The following is a 22,074-nucleotide window of genomic DNA, read 5'->3' on the forward strand; positions in this document are numbered from 1 at the left end:
ATTGCTGTGTGGTCCATCAGATAGCATCTTCATTGTTCTAGAGGAATGATGCTCAAAGCAGGTTATCAGACTAGTAGCATAGCCATATCCAGGAACTTAGTGGAAATAGTATCTCTGAGAGGGGCCCAGAAATTGTGCATTAAAAAGGGCTCCAAGTGATTCTGATGTACACTAATGTATACTGTTTTAAAGTAACATGTATAATTTTCTAGTAGCTGTATTAAAAAAGAACAGTGATATTTTGATGTTTTGTTTTATTTAGCATATCGTTACATTTTAATATGTATTCAGAATAAAAATAATTAAAATTTTTACTTTTTTGTGTGTATGTTAAATCTTTGAAGTGTACTCTGTATTTTATACTTTATATCTCATTTCAGTTTGGACTAGCCACATTTCAAATGCTATTGACTACTACATCATAATAGCATTCTAAAAATAAGAGAAAACCACTTCAGAAAAGAGCTGTTTTTGCCTTTTCCTTAAGAATTGTAAAATGCTCTTAAAAATGCAGCCACATCATTGATCATGAAGCCATGTTGCCATAAAACTATTCCCTGCTGTAGCTGATCTGAAGTCTTTTTCCAAGGTTTTTAGTTTCAGACCAGCTATTGAATTCAGTGTCTGTTCAGCCCCATTTCCTGTATCATCTTTATCTGTATAAAGATATAGCTGCATATTTATAATCTTACTGGTTGTTTTCAATGTGATGTCCATAATCGGGAGTCATCAGAAAGCTATACTCTAGGAAAAAATAATAGTTTAAAAATAGTTAAATGGGCAGGAGAGGATTACAAATTATAAACTTTTGTATAGTGAAACCTAATAGTTTATAGCATATCCATATGTTTTTATTAATATAATGAAGAGTTGACCGATTTAGTGTATGAACACTTATAGATAGGGCTGTGAGGAAAGTATCTTTCTTGTTCACAGCTTTGTACCTGGTACCTAATCCAGGGCCTGCCATGTAGTAGGCACTAAATAAATATTTGTTGTCTTTATAAGCAAGAAAATGCATTTTTTTAAAATCTATTTTTTTCTTTCTACCTTTTTTATTGGTGCATTATAGTTGTACATAATGATTTGTTGTTATGTATTCATTCATACATAAAATATAACCATATAATTTGGCCAGTATTACTCCCCAGCACTTCCCCCTTATCTCCACTCCTCCTACCCCATTTTTTCCTTTTTCTACTGATCTTTTTTTTTTTTTTTTTTGGTGGGGGAGGGGGTACCAGGGATTGAACTCAGGGGCACTTAACCACTGAGCCACATCCCTGGGCCTATTTTATATTTTATGTAGAGAGTTGCTTAGTGCTTCACCATTGCTGAGGCTGGCTTTGAACTCACAATTGTCCTCAGCCTCCAAGTAGCTGGGATTAAAAGTGTGTGCCACTGCTCCCTACCTGATCTCCTTAATTATTTTTAATTAAGCTGAATATACCTATTTTTTTGAAAAAGGAAATACCTTAGGAAATGTTGCTAATGTGTTATTGGAGCAATTAGGAATTTGGAAAGAAAAAGTCCATTCACCCAAGTAAAAGACAAATAAGTTGGAGATATATTTTTCTTGTTTGTTTTTATGTTTAACTAGAAAAGTACAAAGACAACAGAATTAAGGCTTTTCTCAAACTCATGAGGGAAATACTTTCTAAATGAGGAAGCATTACAAGGAATTACAAAGTAAAATATGGACAAATTTGTAAACATCAAAAATAAAGGGGAAGCAATGTTAATGGAGGGAAATATTTGTAACAAGTAAGGCAAAGGATTAGTGAAAGTTCAGGTAATACTAAACCAAAACCTCATCACATTATTCTTTTTTTAAAATTAATTTATTTTACAATAGAATGTATTTTGACATACAGTACACAAAAGGAGCACAACTTCTCATTCCTCTGGCTGTACATGGTTCAGAGTCATTCCACTAGTGTAATCATACATGTATATAGGGTAAAAATGTCTGTTTCTTTCTACCATCCTTCCCATCCCCACCCCTCCCCTGATTCCCCTTTACACAAACCAAAGTTCACATCACATTATTCTTAAAACTGAAAATTCATATTCTGTTTTTACCTACCAAATTAATTAGAAAGCCAAGCATGATGGTGTATACCTGTAATTCCTGTAATTCAAGAAAGCAGAGGCAGGAGGATCATAAGTTCAAGGCCAGTTAGGGAAACTTAGTAAGACCTTGTCTCCAAAAACAAACAATAAAAATTAACTAAAAAGTCATTTTAATTATTATTTTTCTTTCTTCTGTGAGTCATCCATTCATTGCTAAGGGTACTGGAGAAATAATCTGACATGTATTGGATAGTAGGGTAAAGTGAATAACCCTTTTGGGAAGCAGTTTGGTAGTATATATGAAGAGCCTTCATATTGTTTAAACTAGTAATTCTGACTTCTGAGAATCTTTATTAAGCACAGTTTTTGACATACAGGATATTTTATGCACAAAGATATTTTTAATAGCATTATTTTAATAACAGCCTCTTCAGCTTTCAGTATATTCTTAAAAATGATTTGACATATGGCATCTCTGATTTTGAATTACAAGAAACAATAAATTTGGCTTGGTATATTAGAATTATCTGATACTTAAAAATCTTCTCTGACAAGGAAAGAATTGTTTTAGCATTTTGATAAATAACTTCTTGTTTTTAAGCCCAGGCCATTCAGTCCACCTGTAACGTCCAATACCAGCCCACCTCCTGCTGCTCCTTTAGCCCGGGCAGAAAGTTCTTCCTCTATCTCATCATCTACTTCATTGAGTGCTGCCAATACTCCAACAGTAGGTAAGTGGTCATTGTTGATTATGAAATTTAGCATATGAAGGATGAACACTATTTTATATATACATGTATAACATACATATATATTTTTAATGGGCTACTGAAGAATTTAATAATAGAAATATTTTTTAGGAAACATACCTAACATTGTCAAACTGTTCATGTTTCCTTTTGTATTTCAGTCTTTATTATGTATAGGAGAATTTTAACTGTGGCTAGCACTATTAAGGATGAGTCAATCTGTACGTGTAATCCCAGCTACTCCAGAGGTGGAGGCAGGAGAATGGCAGGTTCAAGACCAACTCCAGCAATTTAGCAAGACCCTATCTCAAAATAAAAATAAAAAGGACCGGATATGTAGCTTAGTGTCAGAGCTCCCCTGGATTTACTCCCAAGTAATTTTAAGAAAAAATCAGATGTATAAAGTGCTGGTCAATATAAATAGTTGAAGGCAAAATATAATGGTATGCTTTCAACCATGAACTAATAATTGCATTCTTTTATTTTTTGTTTTGGTACTGGTGATTGAACCCAGGGACACTTAACAGTAAGCTACATCCATAGACCCCTTTATTTATTATTCTAAGACAGGGTCTAACTATGTTGCTCAAGCTGGCCTGGAACTTGTGATCCTTCTGCTTCAGCTTCCCAAGTAGCTGGTGTGCACCACTGTGCCCCAGATAGGTAGATGCATTCTTAAGAAAGTTTGTGTTTTAAAAACAATTGGGTTCTGCTAGGCGTGGTGGCACATAATTGTAATCCCAGGGGCTCAGGAGGCTGAGGCAAGAGGATCATAAGATCAAAGCCAACCTTAGCAATTTAGCAAGGCCCTGTCTTAGAATAAAAAATAAAAAGGGCTGGGGATATAGCTCAGTGGTTAAGTGCCACTGGGTTCGAGCCCCAGTACTCCCCCCCCAAAAATAATAATTGTGTTCTGAAAACAATTGGTTCAGTGAAAGAAAAGGGTTTTGGGCTTTCAATGAATTATATTTTTTATATGAATTTAAATCATAAAGATTTAAAAATAGCTATTATATGAACTATAAGCCTAAACCTCATTGAACAAATCCAGTGTTTTACTAGCTCTAGAATATTTTGCTCAAGAATTTTTCTGTCATTATCTTTACTTAGTTCTTCCTACAGATTCTTTTCTCAATGTAATAAGCAAAGCGCAAAGCCACATCAATTGTGTTTCAAGAGCAACACCTGAAGTACACTAAATGAGCACCAATTCAATAGCGCTCAAAGTGTAGTTGTTGGACCTGCAGCATTTGTACCTCCGTACTTAGTAGAAATGCAGACTTTTAAAAATCAGACAATCTAGAAGTGAGGGTACCAAACTTTTTACAGCCCTTCCAAATGATTTTTATAATGCTAAAGTTTGAGAATGACAGTTTTAATTAAGCTGATTTAATTGTATTCAGTTTAATTTGTCAAAATTTACTTAAGAGTAATGTATCTTATCTGTGTGGCCATTATAAATATAGCATAAGTAATATAGGCTAGAAGGAAATATGAAATGTTTTGATTTCTAAATGCCTAAACATGTGACCACCTTATATACCTTCATATATAGCATTTTCCCATCTTTCAGATTCATGTAAATTGAATATATCTAATAAGCTTGTCTTTTTATTATCTAAAAAGACAAGCTTATTAGATAATAATGAACATTTTTATTTTTGTTTGTATATGTGGTCTCGTTAATTTTGCTTCCTGCAGATTCTATTAAAAACCACACACACACACACAACACACCCTACTAGAAATTAGGAAGCTATAAAAACCCAGCTAAACCAACCCCAAGTATATATCCAAAGGAATCAAAGTTAACTATAGACATGCCTACATATCTATATTTTTCACAGCACAATTCACAATAGCCAACTTATGGAATCAGCCTAGGTGCCCATCAGTAAATAAATGGATAAAGAAAATGTGATGCATATACACAAAGGAGTATTATTCACCCATAAAGAAGAATGAAATCATGTTATTTGCAGGAAAATGGATGGAACCGGAGAGCATCATGTTGAAGTAAAATAAGCTAACCTCCGAAATACAACTATTGCCTGTTTTCCCACTGTGTGGAATCTAGTGAGGAAAAAAGACAACATGAAAGTAACAGGAAGACTACTAGAGAAAAGGAAGGGAATGAAAGAGAGCAGGGTAATAGTGGAGTAGAAATGATAAATATGTTATAAGCATGTTTGAATATACCACAATGAAATTCATTATTATTTTTTAAAATATTTTTTTAGTTGTCAATGGATCTTTATTTTATTTATTTATATGTGATCCTGAGAATTGAACCCACTGAGGCACAACCCCAGATCCAAAATTCTTTTTTCTTTACAGTTAAAATGCACAAGTAAAATTTTAATTAAAACAAAAAAGTTTACATATAAAATCTGTACGTGGAGGAAAAAAGAAAAAAATCAGGCAGGTAGTCTGGGTAGCCAAAATAAGCTTTAATTCTTTCACATTATCTAGATTATTTAGAAGATTTTCTATTTCTGATGGATATTTCAGGTTAATTTTTTATTGAGTAAGTCATATTTATGATTTCAGCTAGTGTTGGCAACAGGAGAACCCCAAGTTGGTGATAGTGTTGATTCAGGCAAGGCAGGTGGATATACCACCTTTGTACAACAGAGGTCTTTAAATCTAAATCTATGAAGTCTTCTTTGTCATGATGCTTTTTCAGCTCTCTGTTTAGATTTTAAGTTTTGATTCTTCTTGTTTCTTGAAAATGTTTTCCTGCAATATTTTGTTTTATTTAAATATGATAGAAGATGATAATTTGATTGGGACACTCTCTGAAATTGAAAAGCACTGTGAGACATCACCAGGTATTGTATCAGAAGCAAATATATGTGTTGACTAATGATTCTAAAGTGTATCTAAAATACTTTGTTACCTAATTTTTCCTTTTCCAGCAGTGTATGGTATCTCAGAAATTGAGAATAATACTAAGATTAACTATCTCAAATTTGTGCTAATTGTGTCTAGTTACTGTACAAGATCCATTGATATCAATCTGCAGTTATCAAAGATAACTATTTTTGCATTTTCTTTCATTTCTCTCTCCTTGCCTCAGCATTCAGAAGTATCAAAAATAAAAAAGAAGCATCATTAAATCTGAATTCTAAAGCTGTCAGAATTAGGGGAAAAATGATTAGAAAAGAAGCACAAAGAATGTATCAGCTTAAAAAATTATAATACTTAAACTACTAGAGCAAAGGCTGTTATAAGAAAAACATGGATAGTTGAAGTTGGGAAAACATAAGTAGGAGATAATTGGGAGTGAGCCTCTGATTTTTACTCCTAAGTTGAAAGGAATTACACATAAGCACCCATTGTTACAGGAAGATACCATGTGCCCTTTACCTCAAATTTATAAGCTCTCTGGATTTTCAAAGCATGCAATTGTCTAAATATTACAGACTTAAGCCAGAATTGGAAATAAAAATGTTCTTATTAAGGATACAAAGAATATTTCATTTCTTAAAAATTATTTATTTAGATTAATATAGTATAAATTTAGAGATTTTTCTAGGGACTTTAATAAATATTTCATATGTAAATTAATTTTTTTGAAAGTATGCTTATGCAATATGGATTTGAAAGGTTAACAAAATTAGAAGATAAAACGTGGATCCGCCAAATGTTAAGTAGATTTTTGAGTATTTTTCTTACTTTCCAAAACTTTACTTGGTAGTATTTCAGTAACAAGCATGACAGTTTACAGGGAAGCCATTTTAAGAATTTTCATATTATTTGCCCAAATTAGAGGATTGAAAGAATAACTAACTTTGAAGATTTCTCTTTCCCTCTGTCTCTCCTCTTCCTGTCTTTCCTTCTTCCTCCCTTTTTCTATCCCTCTTTTTTTCCTAGGTCCTCTTGTATGCTAGATATGCACTCTACCACTATGCTACATCCCCAACCTTTGTAGGTTTCTTTAGATTTTCATAGTCAAAGTAGTAGCAGACATTATTAATGTTACCCTTGACTATGTGTAAATATCCATTTGTGTGAGTTACTCAAGGAGAAATATCAATTCCATATTTAAAACAGGGAGCCCTTAGTATCCACAGGGAATTAGTTTTTAGGACTTCCTAAGATAACAAAATCCATGGATGTTCAAGTCCCTTGTATAAAATGCAATAATGTTTGCACATACACTCCTGTATACTTTAAATCATGTTTAGATTACTTATAATACATTATACAGTATAAATCCTATGTAGATAGTTGTTATACTGTATTATTTAGGGAATAATTATAAGGAAAAAAATAAGTGTTCATTAGACAATTTTTTTTCCAAATATTTTCAGTCCATGGTTGAATCCACAAATGTAGAATCTTCATATGGAGGGTCAACTGTGTAATTTTCCTTAATTAAAAAAGAAAAGGTTATGGGACTGGAGGTATAGCTCAGTGGTAGAGAGCTTGCTGTCTATCTTGTTAGCGAGGATATAGAGAAAATTGAGACCTCTTGAGCACTATTAAGAATATAAAATGGTACAGCTGCTGTGGAAAACGTACGGCTATTTCTCAAAAATTAAACGTAGAATTACCTTATGATACAGCAATTCCACTTCTGAATAAATGCCCAAAAGAATTGAAAGCAGAATCCTAAAGAGAGTTTTTTATTCTCATGTTCGTAGCAGCACTTATTACAGTGGCCAAAAGATGGAAACAATCCAGCTGTCCACTGACAGATAAATAGATAGCAAAATATGATATATACATACAGTGGAACTTTATTTCCTTTCTTCTTTTCTTTGTATTACATTACAGTTTGTTTATGCTATATTTTTAACCACTCGATTTCTCTTTGGGGCATCATTAAAACCAATTATAGGGTCACTTGTGACAACCTAACATTGTGAATCTGACTGTCTTGGTTTTTAATATATGTCTTCCTGAAAGATTTAACAAATGTTTTTCTATGTATTCTAGGTGTGTCACGGGGTCCCAGCCCTGTCAGCCTTGGAAATCAGGACACTTTACCTGTGGCAATTGCCCTTACAGAGTCTGTAAATGCGTATTTTAAAGGAGCAGATCCCACCAGGTTAATTTTTTAAATACTCCTGCATGTGTTTGTCTGTGTGTGTATTTGGGGTCAGGATGGGGTTTATGCTGAATTTTAAGTGTTTTTCTTGGAGTTTTTGTAGGTTAGGGTCTTTGTTGATTTATTTACATTTTGCCTTCTAATTTCAGTATTACCTTTCAAATTTAAAAAAATCATTATAGTCAGTAATAAATGATGGCTTCACCGTATTTTATTTACTGTTTGACTAGTATGGCTGATGGTGTATCTTTGGTGAAAGAATGGCATTTCCTAGAGAGACCTAGAATGCATGTTTCATATGAGACTTTTGCAGAATTGGCTTAGCATCTTACTTTTAAGAAAGTCATAATTAAGCACTTGTGTATGACTATGATAAATGCTAAGGATACTTTAGTAAACAAAACAATGTTCTCTGCTGAGCTTGCATCATTTATCAAGGAAAAACTATATGTTTAGGTATTGATATATGCTGTGAAGAAAAATAAACCTGGGTAAGAGGGTGGAGAATAGCAGTGAAAGGGTACTATTTTAGATCCATTGACCAGGGGAAACCTTTCTGAGATTAATTTAAGCAGATATTTGAAAAATAGAAGTAAGCCATGCAGATATCTGGAGGAATATCATTCTAGGAAGAGGGAAACAGCAAGTGAAAGGGTCTGGGTAAAAGCATGCTTGGTATACTCAGGAAATAGCAAGGAGAACCATGTCACTAAGTAGAAGTAAACAAGGGGGAGAGTAGTTGAAGATGCAACCAGCGAAGTACCAAATCAGGTTGGGCCTTGTAGGCCCATCATAGAGAATTTGGAATTCATTTTGAATGAGATGAGAAGCCAAGAAGGTTTTGAATGGAAGAATGATGAAATTGCTAGTAACATTTTGAAGGAGTATTCTAGCTGCTCTATAGAGAATAAACTGGAGGGAACCAGAATAGATTGAGGGAGAATGAGTTAGGAGGCTAACTACAGAAGTCCAGGTGAGAAATGATGGTGGCTTGAGCAAGGATGTTAGAAACAAGGTGGTGAGTAGACATGAGACTCTGAATGTATTTTGAAAATAGTTTTCAAGGTTTGCTGAGGTAGTAGAATGCTAAATTTGAAGTGCTTGTTATAATACTTAGCCAGGCACCTTAAAGGAGTGGATAGAAAAGTGATTGGAGAACTAAGTCCTGATCTCCTACAGGATTGAAAACAGTTAAGACAAGAATGATCTAGCAAAGGAATTTAGACAGCAGGCAGCAAGAGAAAAGAGGAGAGAACCATTACAGTGATGAAGATACTAAATGAATAATCATTTCTTGAAGAAAGATACGCAGCTATATGTGATGCTGTCAGCAGGTCATAATTTGGCTATTAGCAGTGTAAAGGTCATTGGTGGCTTTCGCAGGAGCAGTTTTAGTGGTGCACGTGGAAGTAAGCCTGTTTGCAGGAGAGTGTTGGAGCAGGAGATGATGCAGATTTAAACTCTAAAGAAAAAAATATAGATAATTATTTGGATGTTTTGCTCTAAGGGGAGGCAGAGAAGTGGAATGATGGCAGGAGCAAAATAGCTGAATCAGAGGAGGGTTTTATTTATTTTAGTTTTTGTTAATTTATTTAAAGTTTATATAAATAATCTTTATATAAACATTTATTTAAAGTTTATATATATACTATACATAAAGTTTATATATCTGTATATAAATATAGATATCCCAGCATGTCTGTATACAGATGAGAAAAACCCCGTATTTGTGGAGAAAAGAGAATAGACAATGCAGTGAGAGTGAGATCCTTTGGTATGTAAAAGTTGATAAGTTCCAGTCAGTCAGTGTAATTGACCTTAGGTGCAGAAATCTGTTGAAAAAGGAGAGAAGGCATAAGACACAGATAGATTAGGAGTTTAGTAGTGAAAGTGTGAGGAAGTTCTTTTCTGATTTATTTCTTCAGTAAAATTAAAAGCAAAGTCATCAGCTGAGATTAGAGGGAAAGGGGATATTACAATTTAGGGGGAAAAAGAAAGTACGACAAGAGTGACTAGATGAGGGCATGTTTTAGAATTATCAGGTAACATCCAGGGGTACCAGTTCAGAGTTTTGGTTAGGTGGTGATATGTTTTTCTGTTGTCACATTCAGCTGTACAGATGTGGATAAGGAGCTAGATTTAGCCCAAACTCTTTATTTGACCAAGCAGTCACAGTGAAAGAAGAACAAGGGAGGGTTTGTGCAAAGAAGAGTATCTTATGATGGACCTAGAATTCCAAAGATAGGAGGAAATGAAGACATAAAGGGTGAGTAGAGATTAGTGAAAAAGGTTTAGGAATAGTGGGTTATGGAGGTTTGAATGAGGCTGGGGAATTTTTGAAGATGTAGTATTAGTCAGAATGAGTTTGAAAAATACTAAGTAGGAAGTAGGTAGTGGGGAGTGTGAATTTGAGATTTTGGAGGGGCTGCGCATGGCTGAAGTAGGCTGAAAGGATCATTGGAAGTAAAGGACTGAAGAACTTGGTGACAAAAAATATTGAAAGCACCATCTAGGTGGATACTGAAATCATTAAAATTATGAGACAAGATTGAGAGTGAGCCAGAAGCTCAGATTTTCAGGGCATGAAAGGGAGGGAGTTTGGAATACAACTTGAAAGGGAAAGGGGTAGTGAGTGCTATAGTCTGATGCACAAGTTTCAAAGAAAGAAGAAATAGAGGGCAACGAGGAGCAGGAGGGACATGTACCAATAACACCATCAGGTCCAGTGCTTTATGGGTCTAAGAGGGGAACATGGCTACAACTAGGGGTAGTATTCCCAGGGAGGTAGTGCCCTTAAGGTAGTTCAGGGGATGGTAAAGAAACGTTATTAGTGTGCTTACATTTGTGTTTGAAGTTTAATTCTAGGAAAAGATGATGCTAGATGAGTGTTCTGTTTCTCCTAGAATCATTTTTATAATTAAATTGAAGAAATAATTCATCCATAATTATGATAAAAGATATATATATGTACACATTGTCACACATGTATATACACATACATGTATGTTTTTTTAAACCAAACATGCTTTAATTAGAAATTAAAGTATCTTATTTTAGCACTTACCAACGTTCCCAATTTCAGATGTATTGTGAAGATCACTGGTGATGTAACTATATCATTTCCAAGTGGAATTATTAAAGTCTTCACTAGCAATCCCTCTCCTGCTGTGCTGTGCTTCAGGGTGAAAAATATCAGCAGACTTGAGCAGATTCTTCCAAATGCACAACTTGTGTTCAGGTTTGTGTATGTTTGTTTTGAAGGTTGAAGTTTCTTTGAAAGAAATGTTTATAAGAAATTAATATTTAATTTGAGGACAATACCAAAATTATTTACTATTATTAAACAGTCTCTGTGGTTTTATTTTGTTTTTGAATTAATGACAGTTATTTTTAAAACTTTTTGTTTCATTCCATCTTATTTTTCAGGCAACCTTCTCCTGTGTTTGTTCTTCATCCTCTAATCTGAGAGGATGAATGAACCCATCTTTGGGTTCATTTCTACTAGTCTTAGAGAATTATTTATCAAATTATTACATAGAGGCAAAGGAAAAAGATAAGTCAAATAAAATAACAAAAATGTTTCTTATGCATATAGTGATCCATCACAGTGTGATTCCAACACAAAAGATTTTTGGATGAACATGCAAGCTGTTACCATCTACCTCAAGAAGCTATCAGAGCAAAATCCAGCTGCTTCATATTATAATGTGGATGTATTAAAGTATCAGGTGAGTATTACATCATTGCAGAAACCCTAAATTAAAACATTAACAAATGGAGTCTAGCACATCAGTAAATGAATAAATATATCTTAGCCAAATGAGGTTCGTTTCAGGAATGCAAGGATGTTTCAAAACTAGAAAATCTGTTAATAAATGAGAGGATGATACAGTCAATTTGATAGAATTTGTTTAAAGTACTGAATAAATATAAATACATAAATTTGTACTTAACCTGAAAAGACCAGTAGCATTAGTCTTAATAACAAAACTAAAATAATTAATTGAAGAGAGGTATGGCAAAGACACTCATTATTCCTATTAATACTAATAGGATTGTTATTGAAGATTTTTCTAAATGTGTTAAGCCAGTACAGTTGGATAAGAGGATAAAATAAGCAGTAATAAATATTGGAAAGGAGGAACCAAAAGTATTATTCTCAGGTGATACCTGGAAAATTCAGGAGAAGCAATTAGGAAACTATTGTGATCTAGGGGAATTTAATAAAGTGACCAGTTTCAAAATTAATAACTTTTTCAATCAGAAAAACTAATAGAGAAAAATACAATAAAAAATAGGAAGAAATATAACAGTCTGTTGGCCTTGCATATATGTAGAAAAGTATTTATTCATTTAAGGGAATATTCATGATATAAAAAGTTTAGTTGTTTCTAAATTAAATTTAAATTTAATGTGACTCTGATCAGAGACCCCATAGAGATTATGTCTTTGTTTATGTTTGGAGACTTGATAATTATTTTCAAATTCTCTGGAAGAATAAAACCTGGAAGACTAGGTCAAGAAATGTTCCAAACACTAAAGTGGAGTAATATTTTAGTTTCTTACTGGTGAAGATGAGGGGATGTGGTACAGGGAGGAACCCTTATACACAGTTAGTAGGGATGTAAATTAATACAGCCACAATGGAAGAAAGCTAAAAATAGATCTACCATATGACCCAGCTATCCCACTCCTCGGTGTTTATCCTAAAGAATTAAGTCAGCATATTTTAAACATACATGATACCTGTGTTTCATAAAGATACATATACCTATGTTTATTGCAGTACATTTCACAGAAGCTAAGTTATGGAAGCAGTCTAGATGCCCATCAACAGATGCTCTACCCAGTATGTAGGGGTGTGGCCACTTGTTAATGGGAACACAAATAGAACCTCAGAGAAGGCAGTTGTAGCAGATTGTTGGGTAGATATAATCTTTAATTCAACAATTCCACTTCCAGAAATTTATTCTCAGAAATCATAGTAAATGGGCAAAGATAAGATACAAAGAATATTCATTATAGCATTGTTTGGAAACAATCTAAGTATATATCAGCAAAGGAAAAGATTGATTAAATGAGTTCTTACAACCATTAAAAAGAATGAGTTATGGGGCTGGGGTTGTGGCTCAGTGGTAAAGTGCTTGCCTAACACAGGTGAGGGAGTGGGTTCAATCCTCAGCACCACATTAAAAAAAAAAAAATAATAGAATGAGCTGGCTGTGGTAGCATGTTATTATAATCCCAGCAAATTGGGAGGCTGAGGCAGAGGATTGCAAGCAAGTTTGAGGCCAGCCTCAGTAATTTAGTGAAGCCCTAAGCAATTTAGTAAGACCTCAAAAAATAAAAAAGGCTGGCGTGCTTTAGAGCCCTGGAGTTCAATCCTCAGAGAGATGGTGGTGGTGGGGGGTGTTATTATTTATTTATTATTTAGTTCGTGCTAATTGCTAGGAGCAGGACAGGAGGACAGTACACATAATTAAATAATATTGTTTGTTAAAAGATAATGACATGGAGAAAAGGGGGAAAAAAAGTTAAGGAAGATTGAAAGGGTCATTTTTGTGGGGGCCGGGGAGGCAGTACCTGGGACTGAATTCAGGGGCACTCGACCACTGAGCCACATTCTCAGCCCTATTTTGTTATTGTATTTAGAGACAGGGTCTTGCCAAGTTGCTGAGGCTGGCTTTGAACTCTAGATCCTCCTAACTCAGCCTCCCTAGCCACTGGGATTACAGGTGTGCGCCATGGCACCTGACAAAAGTGTAGTTTCAACGAAAATTTGTAAAGGGTGGTCAGTGTAGCTTTCCTGTGTGTGTGTGTGTTACTGGGGATTGAACCCCAGGGCCTTATAGATGCTAGACAAACATTCTACCACTGAACTTTATCCAGGATAGCTTTTTAAATGGCTTCAAAAGGAGCCCTTTGAGCAAAGAGTTGAAGAATTGGAAGAAAGTGTGTCATTTATTATGGGTCAGATGATTAAAGTCAACCATATTAAGTTGGAAGTATTGATTGCAGGCTTGTGGAACTGTTTGGTGAATCTCCCCTTTTTCTATTGTTTTATATTTAAATTCTCATTATTCATAAATAATTCTATGTTGAATGTTGAAAAGTTCTCAAACTTTACACAAATAAGAATTATCTGATAATATGCTGATTTCTGGGCATTGTCTCTAAGCTGTCAAATCAGATTTTCAGCAGTTAGAGCCAGGGGAACATGCACCGTATACAGGCACTGCAGATGTTTTGATGTTGGTCATCCCAGGTATACATGCTGAGAGTGACCCTTTACTGTTACTAGCATACTAGCATCAGTACTCTTATTAGATAGTTTTGATTCTGTAAATTCTTATGTTCAAGTATCTGTGTAATGAATATGACTTAAATTACTCTTCAGGCCAAAGACAATTTTTTTTCTTTTTAAAGGTATCGTCAAATGGCATTCAGTCCACTCCTTTGAATCTTGCAACATACTGGAAATGTAGTGCCAGCACCACAGATCTTAGAGTGGATTATAAGTACAATCCAGAAGCTATGGTGGCACCTAGTGTGCTTTCCAACATACAGGTGGTGGTACCAGTGGATGGAGGAGTCACAAATATGCAGTCCCTTCCCCCTGCAGTGTGGTAATTTAATATATATTTCTGAACTCCTGCTAAATTTCTATTGCAGCCCACAACTTTTAGAACCCAAGTTTTCAAAATTATCTTACAGATTTCAAAAGATTTAGTACAGTTTTCCCATAGAAATCATACTATAAAAAATGCTGTTAATTTTACTAGTCAAGATATAGTAGCCTTAATCCAAAATAATCAGTTTTGCTGTAAATGCCATCCGACTGAATGAATACCTTTAATTGCTAAACTTCTTTTAAAAAGTGATAATTATTCTACAGGGTTAAAAATAGCATTTGGTATATCTCTAGGAACACCTGTTAGTGTTCAGTAGTATTACTGTCCTCTAACTACCTCCCTCCTCTCCTCTGTTAATATTAGTATAGACTCTAACAACTCTTTATATTTGTTTCATCATTTAATAACAGTGTTTTCCCGAGTACCTATTTAAGGTACGAAGCCACATATACCTGTTCAGCTTTTTTTTATCAGTAGAAACTAGAGAACTTCTATAATCTGGTAAATTTCCATTAATTAAGAAAGAACATTTATTTATGCTATATCATAAACATATTTCTTAGCAGTGTAGTTGTTAATAGTGAAAATACTTTAGGTGCTTTTATTTATTAAGTGCCTATGTATGCATAAGTTAATGTATTAGACGCTTAACCTGACGATATTTATTTGTGTTACAGGAATGCAGAACAAATGAAAGCCTTTTGGAAATTGTCTGGCATTTCAGAAAAATCAGAAAATGGAGGTAAGTATATGCATGCTTTTTTGTGGTGTAACTGAAAATGGATTTTGTTGTTCTTGTTTTCTTTTTGTGTATGTGTGGTGCTGGAGATCAAACCCAGGACCTCAAACATGTACCAGTGAGCTATTCCCCCATCTTGGGGTTTTTAGGCATTTTTATGGAAAGTTGCCTCCTGGAATTGCATGCCTTCAGTTCTAGAACTGACCACTAGGTGGAAGTTAACACCTTAAATATACTGGACCAGCTATGATTCAGATTTTTCCTTTCTAGATTAAAGGAGTTTTCCCTGCAAGAAAATGAACATGTTTTGTTACAACTTTATAAATATTATGTAAATGCTTCTCATATTTACATGATAACATTAAGAAAAAAACACCTAATAAAATGAATTTAAAAAATAGAACTGTCTATCCCAGGTAGGTAACCTAATAACTAATTAAAACTAATTGAACACATTATTTGGTTCATTCTGGCCCCCTAGAAATCATTTAGAATCTTCTTACTTTTTAAAACCTCTTGCCCACCCCAACTTAATAAGAAAGTCTTTCCTGGTTGTTTTTCCTTATTAGAACTAACCATCAGCAGTCTTTAATTCTGTGAAGATTATTTTAAAAAGTTGTTATTTGCCTCCTTCAAGTCCTTACCTATGTTTCCAGTAGGAAGGAAAAGTCTATTCTTGCTGGTCACTCCTAAGATCTTCCCTAACTAAATTTAAAATTAGCATATGATTCCCAGTGTTTAATATTAGATAGTTTAATTTTCTCTTAATAAAAAGAGAAGTCTTCTTTTTTGGAATGCTTAATTAGCCTCCAATAACTTTTCCTATTGAGAAGGTAGTTTTGTCCTCTACTCTCTTGGCTTTTCAGATTTTGCTCAACTTTTTCTTTTTGAACATTTTGAGCATAATGTCAGTAATTTTTCTCCTACATATTTTTGTGTAAAGTACCATGAGCATGTCTTTATTGTCTGTTCCTTTATACCTGTTAGGCAGAATCAGACCTTTACTAAAGAGGTGCACTTTGAATGAAATACCAAGCTAATCTGCAGTTCCTTTTTTCTGTTTGGTACTTAAAGGTGGCTGTTTTCAGGTAACCAGATACACTGACTTTTACCCTAGTTATATGACTTTAGGGAACCACACTGAAATTCCTAGTTTAAACTGGAAGTAAGGTAGACATTCTACCTGCATTGAGGACTTGCATTCAGCTAGCAAGAAGGGAGGATGTCTTTTCCCCCCACTTAACGAAACTGTACAATAACTCATAAATACTTATCAAGAGAGGAATTTGTTCTCAAAAATAAGCATTTTTTTAAGAGAGAGAGAACTTTTTAATATTTATTTTTTAGTTTTTCGGTGGACACAACATCTTTATTTTATTTTTATGGGTGCTGAGGATCGAACCCAGTGCCCCGTGCATGCCAGGTAAGCGCATTACCGCTTGAGCCACATCCCCAGCCCTCAAAAATAAGCATTTTTAACCACATATTTTAATAGTTTCCTTCTGTTATTTAGGTATAAAAATCTCTGTGAAAAATTCACAAATCTGATTGTACTGTAAAATAAAAATGTTTTCTCTTCTGGCTCTGTACCCAGAAAAGGGACAGGAAATAATTCTGAAGTTTAAGAAGTTCCTTAAATTGACTGGTCTTTGCTCCTAGTGTAATTTTCAAGAATTGCAAAAGTTTGGCTGTCTTCCCCTTTGCAGGTAGCCCACATTCTCCCTTGAGTGCATGTATATTTCTTGCTTTACTCTCTCTTTTGAGATCACTCCCATTCTCCCTTGAATATGTATCTACTTTCCTAAATAAACCTCTCAAATTTAAAAAAAAGTTATAAAAGTTTAAGGAAGACTTGGACAATAGTTAAGAGTTCTGCAGCAGTTCATCTCCACTCTGATCTGTGCCACCAATAGAATAGACCAGTGTTGTGACATCTTGTTCCACATTTTTTTCTACCGTTACACTTCTGTACAGGGAATCATACCTAGCAAGTCTTGTCTATTTTACCTAACCAGAAACATGGGAACTCTTCTAGATTCCTACTCCTTTTTCACCTCTTGACTTCAACTCCTAAATATCCTTTAGATGCATTGTTCTTTCCTTTCCCTTGGCCTAGTTCAGATCCCTGTTTCTTGACACCTGTGGTCCTAAACTATTTTGTTGACTTACAGCTGGTCTTCCTATTTTGAATCTTGTTTTTCCCTTCCTTTCTAGGGCACTAATCGGAGATATTCCTGTCTTCCTTATCATGGGTGATTCCCCAAAGTCCTCACAACTAGTCTAATCTACTGCTCTACACTTGTATCATATTTTCCAGCTATTCTACTATAGATGCAATACTCTTTTTATACATTTTAGATGCAGTTCTCTTAAATGCATTGGGCTCTTGCAGGTCTCCTGTCTCTGTACCTGTGTAACCATCACCACTACCAGAAGTTAATAGCTTCATGTAGAGCTATGTGCTTTTGTGTCTATAGCTTCTGGGAGCTCTTGTACAGCATTTATCATATGTATTATAATTATTGGTTTAGTGTTGTCAAGGATTAGAGAGTGTGTTGAAAAAAATTGTTATATCAAAAGGAATTTCTGAAAATCTAAGGCATGATGTTAGACAAGTAAAAAAAAAATTTTTAAAGAAGAGTGAATAGAAAATAGTAATGTTGATAACAATTCTTTCCAACAATAGCTACCTTTCCTTTTTCACCTCTCTGGTCCCCACGATCTGATACTCAACAGTAATTTTGTTTTTTACTTTATCCTGCCTATATATATCCCTACTAGCATTTCCCTTTCTGCTGCTCTTAATTGCTTATTTCTTTCCTTTTGACTTAACTTCAGTGTGAATCCAGCATAGGAGTCTTAATAATAACCATCTCTGAAGATTACTGTTAAGAAGATGGAGGGCTGGGATTGTAGCTCAGTGGTAGAGCGCTTGCCTTGCACTTATGAAGTCCTGGGTTCAATCCTCAGTACCACATAAAAATAAATAAATAAAAATAAAGATATTGTATACACCTACAACTAAAAAAAAATTTAAAAAAAGAAGATGGATTGATTATAAAAAATCAGATTCACTGAATATAATCTAATTTGGAAACAAGATAATGGTTTGTTTTTCCTGTACACATTTCATGAATTTAGAGTGGGACTGATAATAGTTTAGTTTATGTGCTAATGTGATTTAATTTGTTGCACAATGTATTTTACCTCATTTAAGTTTATTCTTTCTTATTTATTTGTTTGTTTGTTTTGTAGGTTCTGGGTCCCTCAGGGCAAAATTTGATCTTTCAGAAGGACCCAGTAAACCCACAACACTTGCAGTGCAATTCCTCAGTGAGGGAAGTACCCTCTCAGGAGTAGATATTGAACTTGTTGGCACTGGCTATAGGCTTTCCTTAGTAAAGAAGCGATTTGCCACTGGTAAGTTGCAATTTTTAATGTACATGGGAAACATTTGTATTCTTTTTTTTGGTTGGGTCGGGGGACCAGGGATTGAACTAAGAGGCACTCAACCACTGAGCCAAATCCCTAGTCCCATTTTGTATTTTATTTAGAGACAGTCTGAGTTGCTTAGTGTCTCACTTTTGCTCAGACTGGCTTTGAACTCGCCATCTTCCTGTCTCAACCTCCTGAGCCACTGAAATTACAGGTGTGGGCTGCCTCACCCAGCTGAAACATTGATTTGTATTTTAACAGCTACTAAACAGCTGTTAAGTAGTTGATAATCTAAAGGCATTGAAATTTTTTCCTTGAACCTTGGAAATGTGATTCTAATGTATTCTAAATAGCAAATGGAAAATAGGGTCCTGTGTCTGTGAGCACAATGAAAAATGTCCTTTGAATATATTTGAAACTGTAATTTCTTGGTGTTTTCCAGGACGATACCTGGCAGATTGTTGATGGACCTGAGAAAGTGGTTGGCTTAAGGGAGTAATACAGACCTGCCATTCTGCATTATACCTGTTCTTTCCAAACACTATTGTAACTTATATGATGTCTTTCAAACTTAGACATATTTGAGAGCTAACTACAAACATTAAATCGCACTTTCAAAGTGAGTCATTGAAAGAAATAGCACTGAAATGATTTTGTACGCTGTAAACGATCATATGCAATATTCAGGAAACACATTTATTCTGATTCTCAGTAAAAGTGAAGTTTTCATAGGCTAAAATTTTAAATTATCTTCAGTGTCTATGTTTAAAAGGGGGGGTTATAGTGTAATATCAGGCCTAAAATTTCAGGAGAGCAAGCACAAAATAATTTAGCTTTCCGTAAATTTTTAGTCTAAGATAGCTTTGAAATTTCATAAGTTTGATATTGAATGAATATGAACAGAACATGAATTCTAAGTTTTAGATAATGTTAATAACTCAGAACACTCAATTAAATTGAGTTATGTGCCATAAGGTAATCAAACCAGAGTTCGAGCTGTATGCAAAAAATCTATAATTTGATTCTCATAAACATATTAATAAGGTGTAAATGGTGTTTTATATGATTTTTGAAATTTTCTCAAGTGCAATGTGTTTTAAAAATAAGCTTGCAAAAGACAGCAGAGAAATTTACTTCTGCAATTAACTTTATAGAACTTGTGATTGTTTTGATGAATTAATGGTGTAGATTTAATTTATTTTTATATGGATTGCATAATGTGTGCCTTTTAAAACAATAACAAAAACCAGAAACGTGCCTAAGTTTGTGTTCATTAATGTGCCTCACTTTTTTCCCCTTACAACAGATCTCTTATTCAGAATCTTACAGTGGTTATGAATTTTTATAGGATATTTGCAATTTTTGTTAATACCTTTGGCATTCCTTTGGGAAGAGAATTCAGAACAACTAAAGGATAATTTATACTTCAGAATCCTGGCTCACCTTAGTGATACACTGTAGCCACTAGACAGAGAAATAAGCCTAAGAGAGTATGTTTACAGGAGGAAAAAAATTACCTTCAGATATTTGACATTAACCTCATCAAAAGTATGTGAAACAGATAAATTCTGAAAAACTATGATGGTAAATTGGAAACTGGTATTTTAACTCTCAATTAAGCATTTCCCTCAACCGTGTTTATTATCATTTTTAAACTGATTATATTGTGAACATGTAGTATTGTATGAGGAATACATTTTTTAAAGATTATTTTTGGCCCCAGAGGGAGAAGTACTATCACTTGTTTTCATTTGAACAATTGGAAAAATTACCAGTTTGTGTGTTTTTAATATTTAATTCCTACATGGTAAAAATAGGTAAATTATTTGAAGCAATAGATTGGATTAAGCTCTTAAAATGAACTATTCATACTAAATAGTAAAAAGCCTAACTTTGTATTCATGAAATATTTTAAACAAAGTTTCATAATTTACAGATGGGAATTTATTTATAATGACAAAAAAACAGTGTCATTCATTTTGCATAGAATTGATAACTTGTGTTATATATGATAATTTATATAAAACCACTAATTGTAATATTAAGCTTTACAGAAAATAAAACCCCTATCACTAGACATTTATGTAACATCTTGCTATATTCTAAATATGCAGAAACTCTACTCCTTAGCAGTATGTAACACAGTATGTGCATTTTTATATATCCAGTGTTAGCCCAATTCTAAATTTAGATTTGACTAAAGCAACACATAAGACAATTTGCTAAAATTTTAGTCTTTACTAAATAGCAAAATTAGGATTTCTAACTCTTATATTGTGCTCTTTTAAATGCCAATTACAGTCCTTTACTGGAATTTTAACTGTAAGTCTGCTTTGCAATCAAACTACTTTTATTAGGCAGTTAATATTTCATTATTGGAATTCAGACACTATTATACTCACCATGTTTGTTTTTAATCAAGTATTACCTTTAAAATGTACAATTAGTAAAATGGTTAAACTTCTGCACTTTCTTAATTGCCACAGTCTTCATACCAAGTGTTGATACATAAATTTGTATTGGGTACAGGTTACAATTTTGAAGCCATATGAGTTTATACTAATGTTTTTTTTTTCTTTTAAAAATTCACTAATAGTGTAAAAAAACAGATTTTTGATGGGAATTATGTCTAGCAAGCTGGTTCTTGCTTATGTATAGTGATAAACTTTGTAGCTGCCTCTTTAACCAAGATTTTGTAAACACAGAATGCTAACAAATGTGAGTTTTTAAGGATTGTTATTTACTACTTTGGATTGTAATTAGAACAATGCACATTTATCTTCCAAAATTTTGTAAATATTTTTGATTTTTTTTTCATAAAATGTAAATTTTACATAAAAGTTGTACCCTTAATAAACATGTAATATATAATTTATCAATCGGTTTTTGTGTTTTTGTATGCCTATTTGTAGTAATAGCTTGTCATAGATGTTAGGACAATGCAAGCCAGGCAAGAAATGAATAATTGGTTTTGAACTTTATACAGCCATTTGTGCAGGTATACAGATTGAAGTGTTACTTAGTTTTTATTGGTCATATAGAAAACTACATTTGGAGTATATCTCCAAAATGTTGAAATTGTCTAACAAGGGACTGTGTTTTTTTGGTACTGGGGAATTAATCCAGGGGCGTTTAACCACTGAGCCACATCTCTGGCCCTTTTTAAATTTTATTTAGAGACAGGGTCTCACTGAGTTACTTATGACTTCATTAAGTTACTGAGGCTGGCTTTGAACTTGCAATCCTCCTGCCTCAGGTCCCCCACCACCCCCAGCCACTGGGATTACAAGCATGAGCCACTGTGCTCAGCAAGGGACTGTTTTTAATGTATTTCTAAATATGTTTAAATTAATGTTGTTTTAGCAATGACTTTCCTCCGAACCAGTATCT

At 33.9% G+C, this 22,074-nt stretch overlaps 1 protein-coding gene across 2 annotated transcripts in view; it reads left to right on the plus strand.

The window, feature by feature from the left end:
* The window catches only part of Fcho2 (FCH and mu domain containing endocytic adaptor 2), a 128,934-nt gene extending 107,375 nt beyond the window's left edge, over positions 1-21,559 (plus strand). The window contains exons 19-27 of one of the 2 annotated variants that reach the window (XM_071612499.1): positions 2,675-2,804; positions 5,594-5,653; positions 7,767-7,878; positions 10,961-11,116; positions 11,474-11,606; positions 14,305-14,504; positions 15,188-15,252; positions 18,505-18,669; positions 19,127-21,559. In XM_071612499.1, the coding sequence (XP_071468600.1) occupies positions 2,675-2,804; positions 5,594-5,653; positions 7,767-7,878; positions 10,961-11,116; positions 11,474-11,606; positions 14,305-14,504; positions 15,188-15,252; positions 18,505-18,669; positions 19,127-19,149 (1,044 nt within the window). In that variant the 3' untranslated portion in view covers positions 19,150-21,559. The remainder of the gene's footprint in view (positions 1-2,674; positions 2,805-5,593; positions 5,654-7,766; positions 7,879-10,960; positions 11,117-11,473; positions 11,607-14,304; positions 14,505-15,187; positions 15,253-18,504; positions 18,670-19,126) is intronic. The other variant, XM_027927714.1, reaches the window with a different exon arrangement.
* The last annotated feature ends 515 nt before the right edge of the window (positions 21,560-22,074 follow it).

Source organism: Marmota flaviventris, chromosome 5, assembly GCF_047511675.1.
Source record: "Marmota flaviventris isolate mMarFla1 chromosome 5, mMarFla1.hap1, whole genome shotgun sequence".
Classification (NCBI taxonomy): Eukaryota; Metazoa; Chordata; class Mammalia; order Rodentia; family Sciuridae; genus Marmota; species Marmota flaviventris.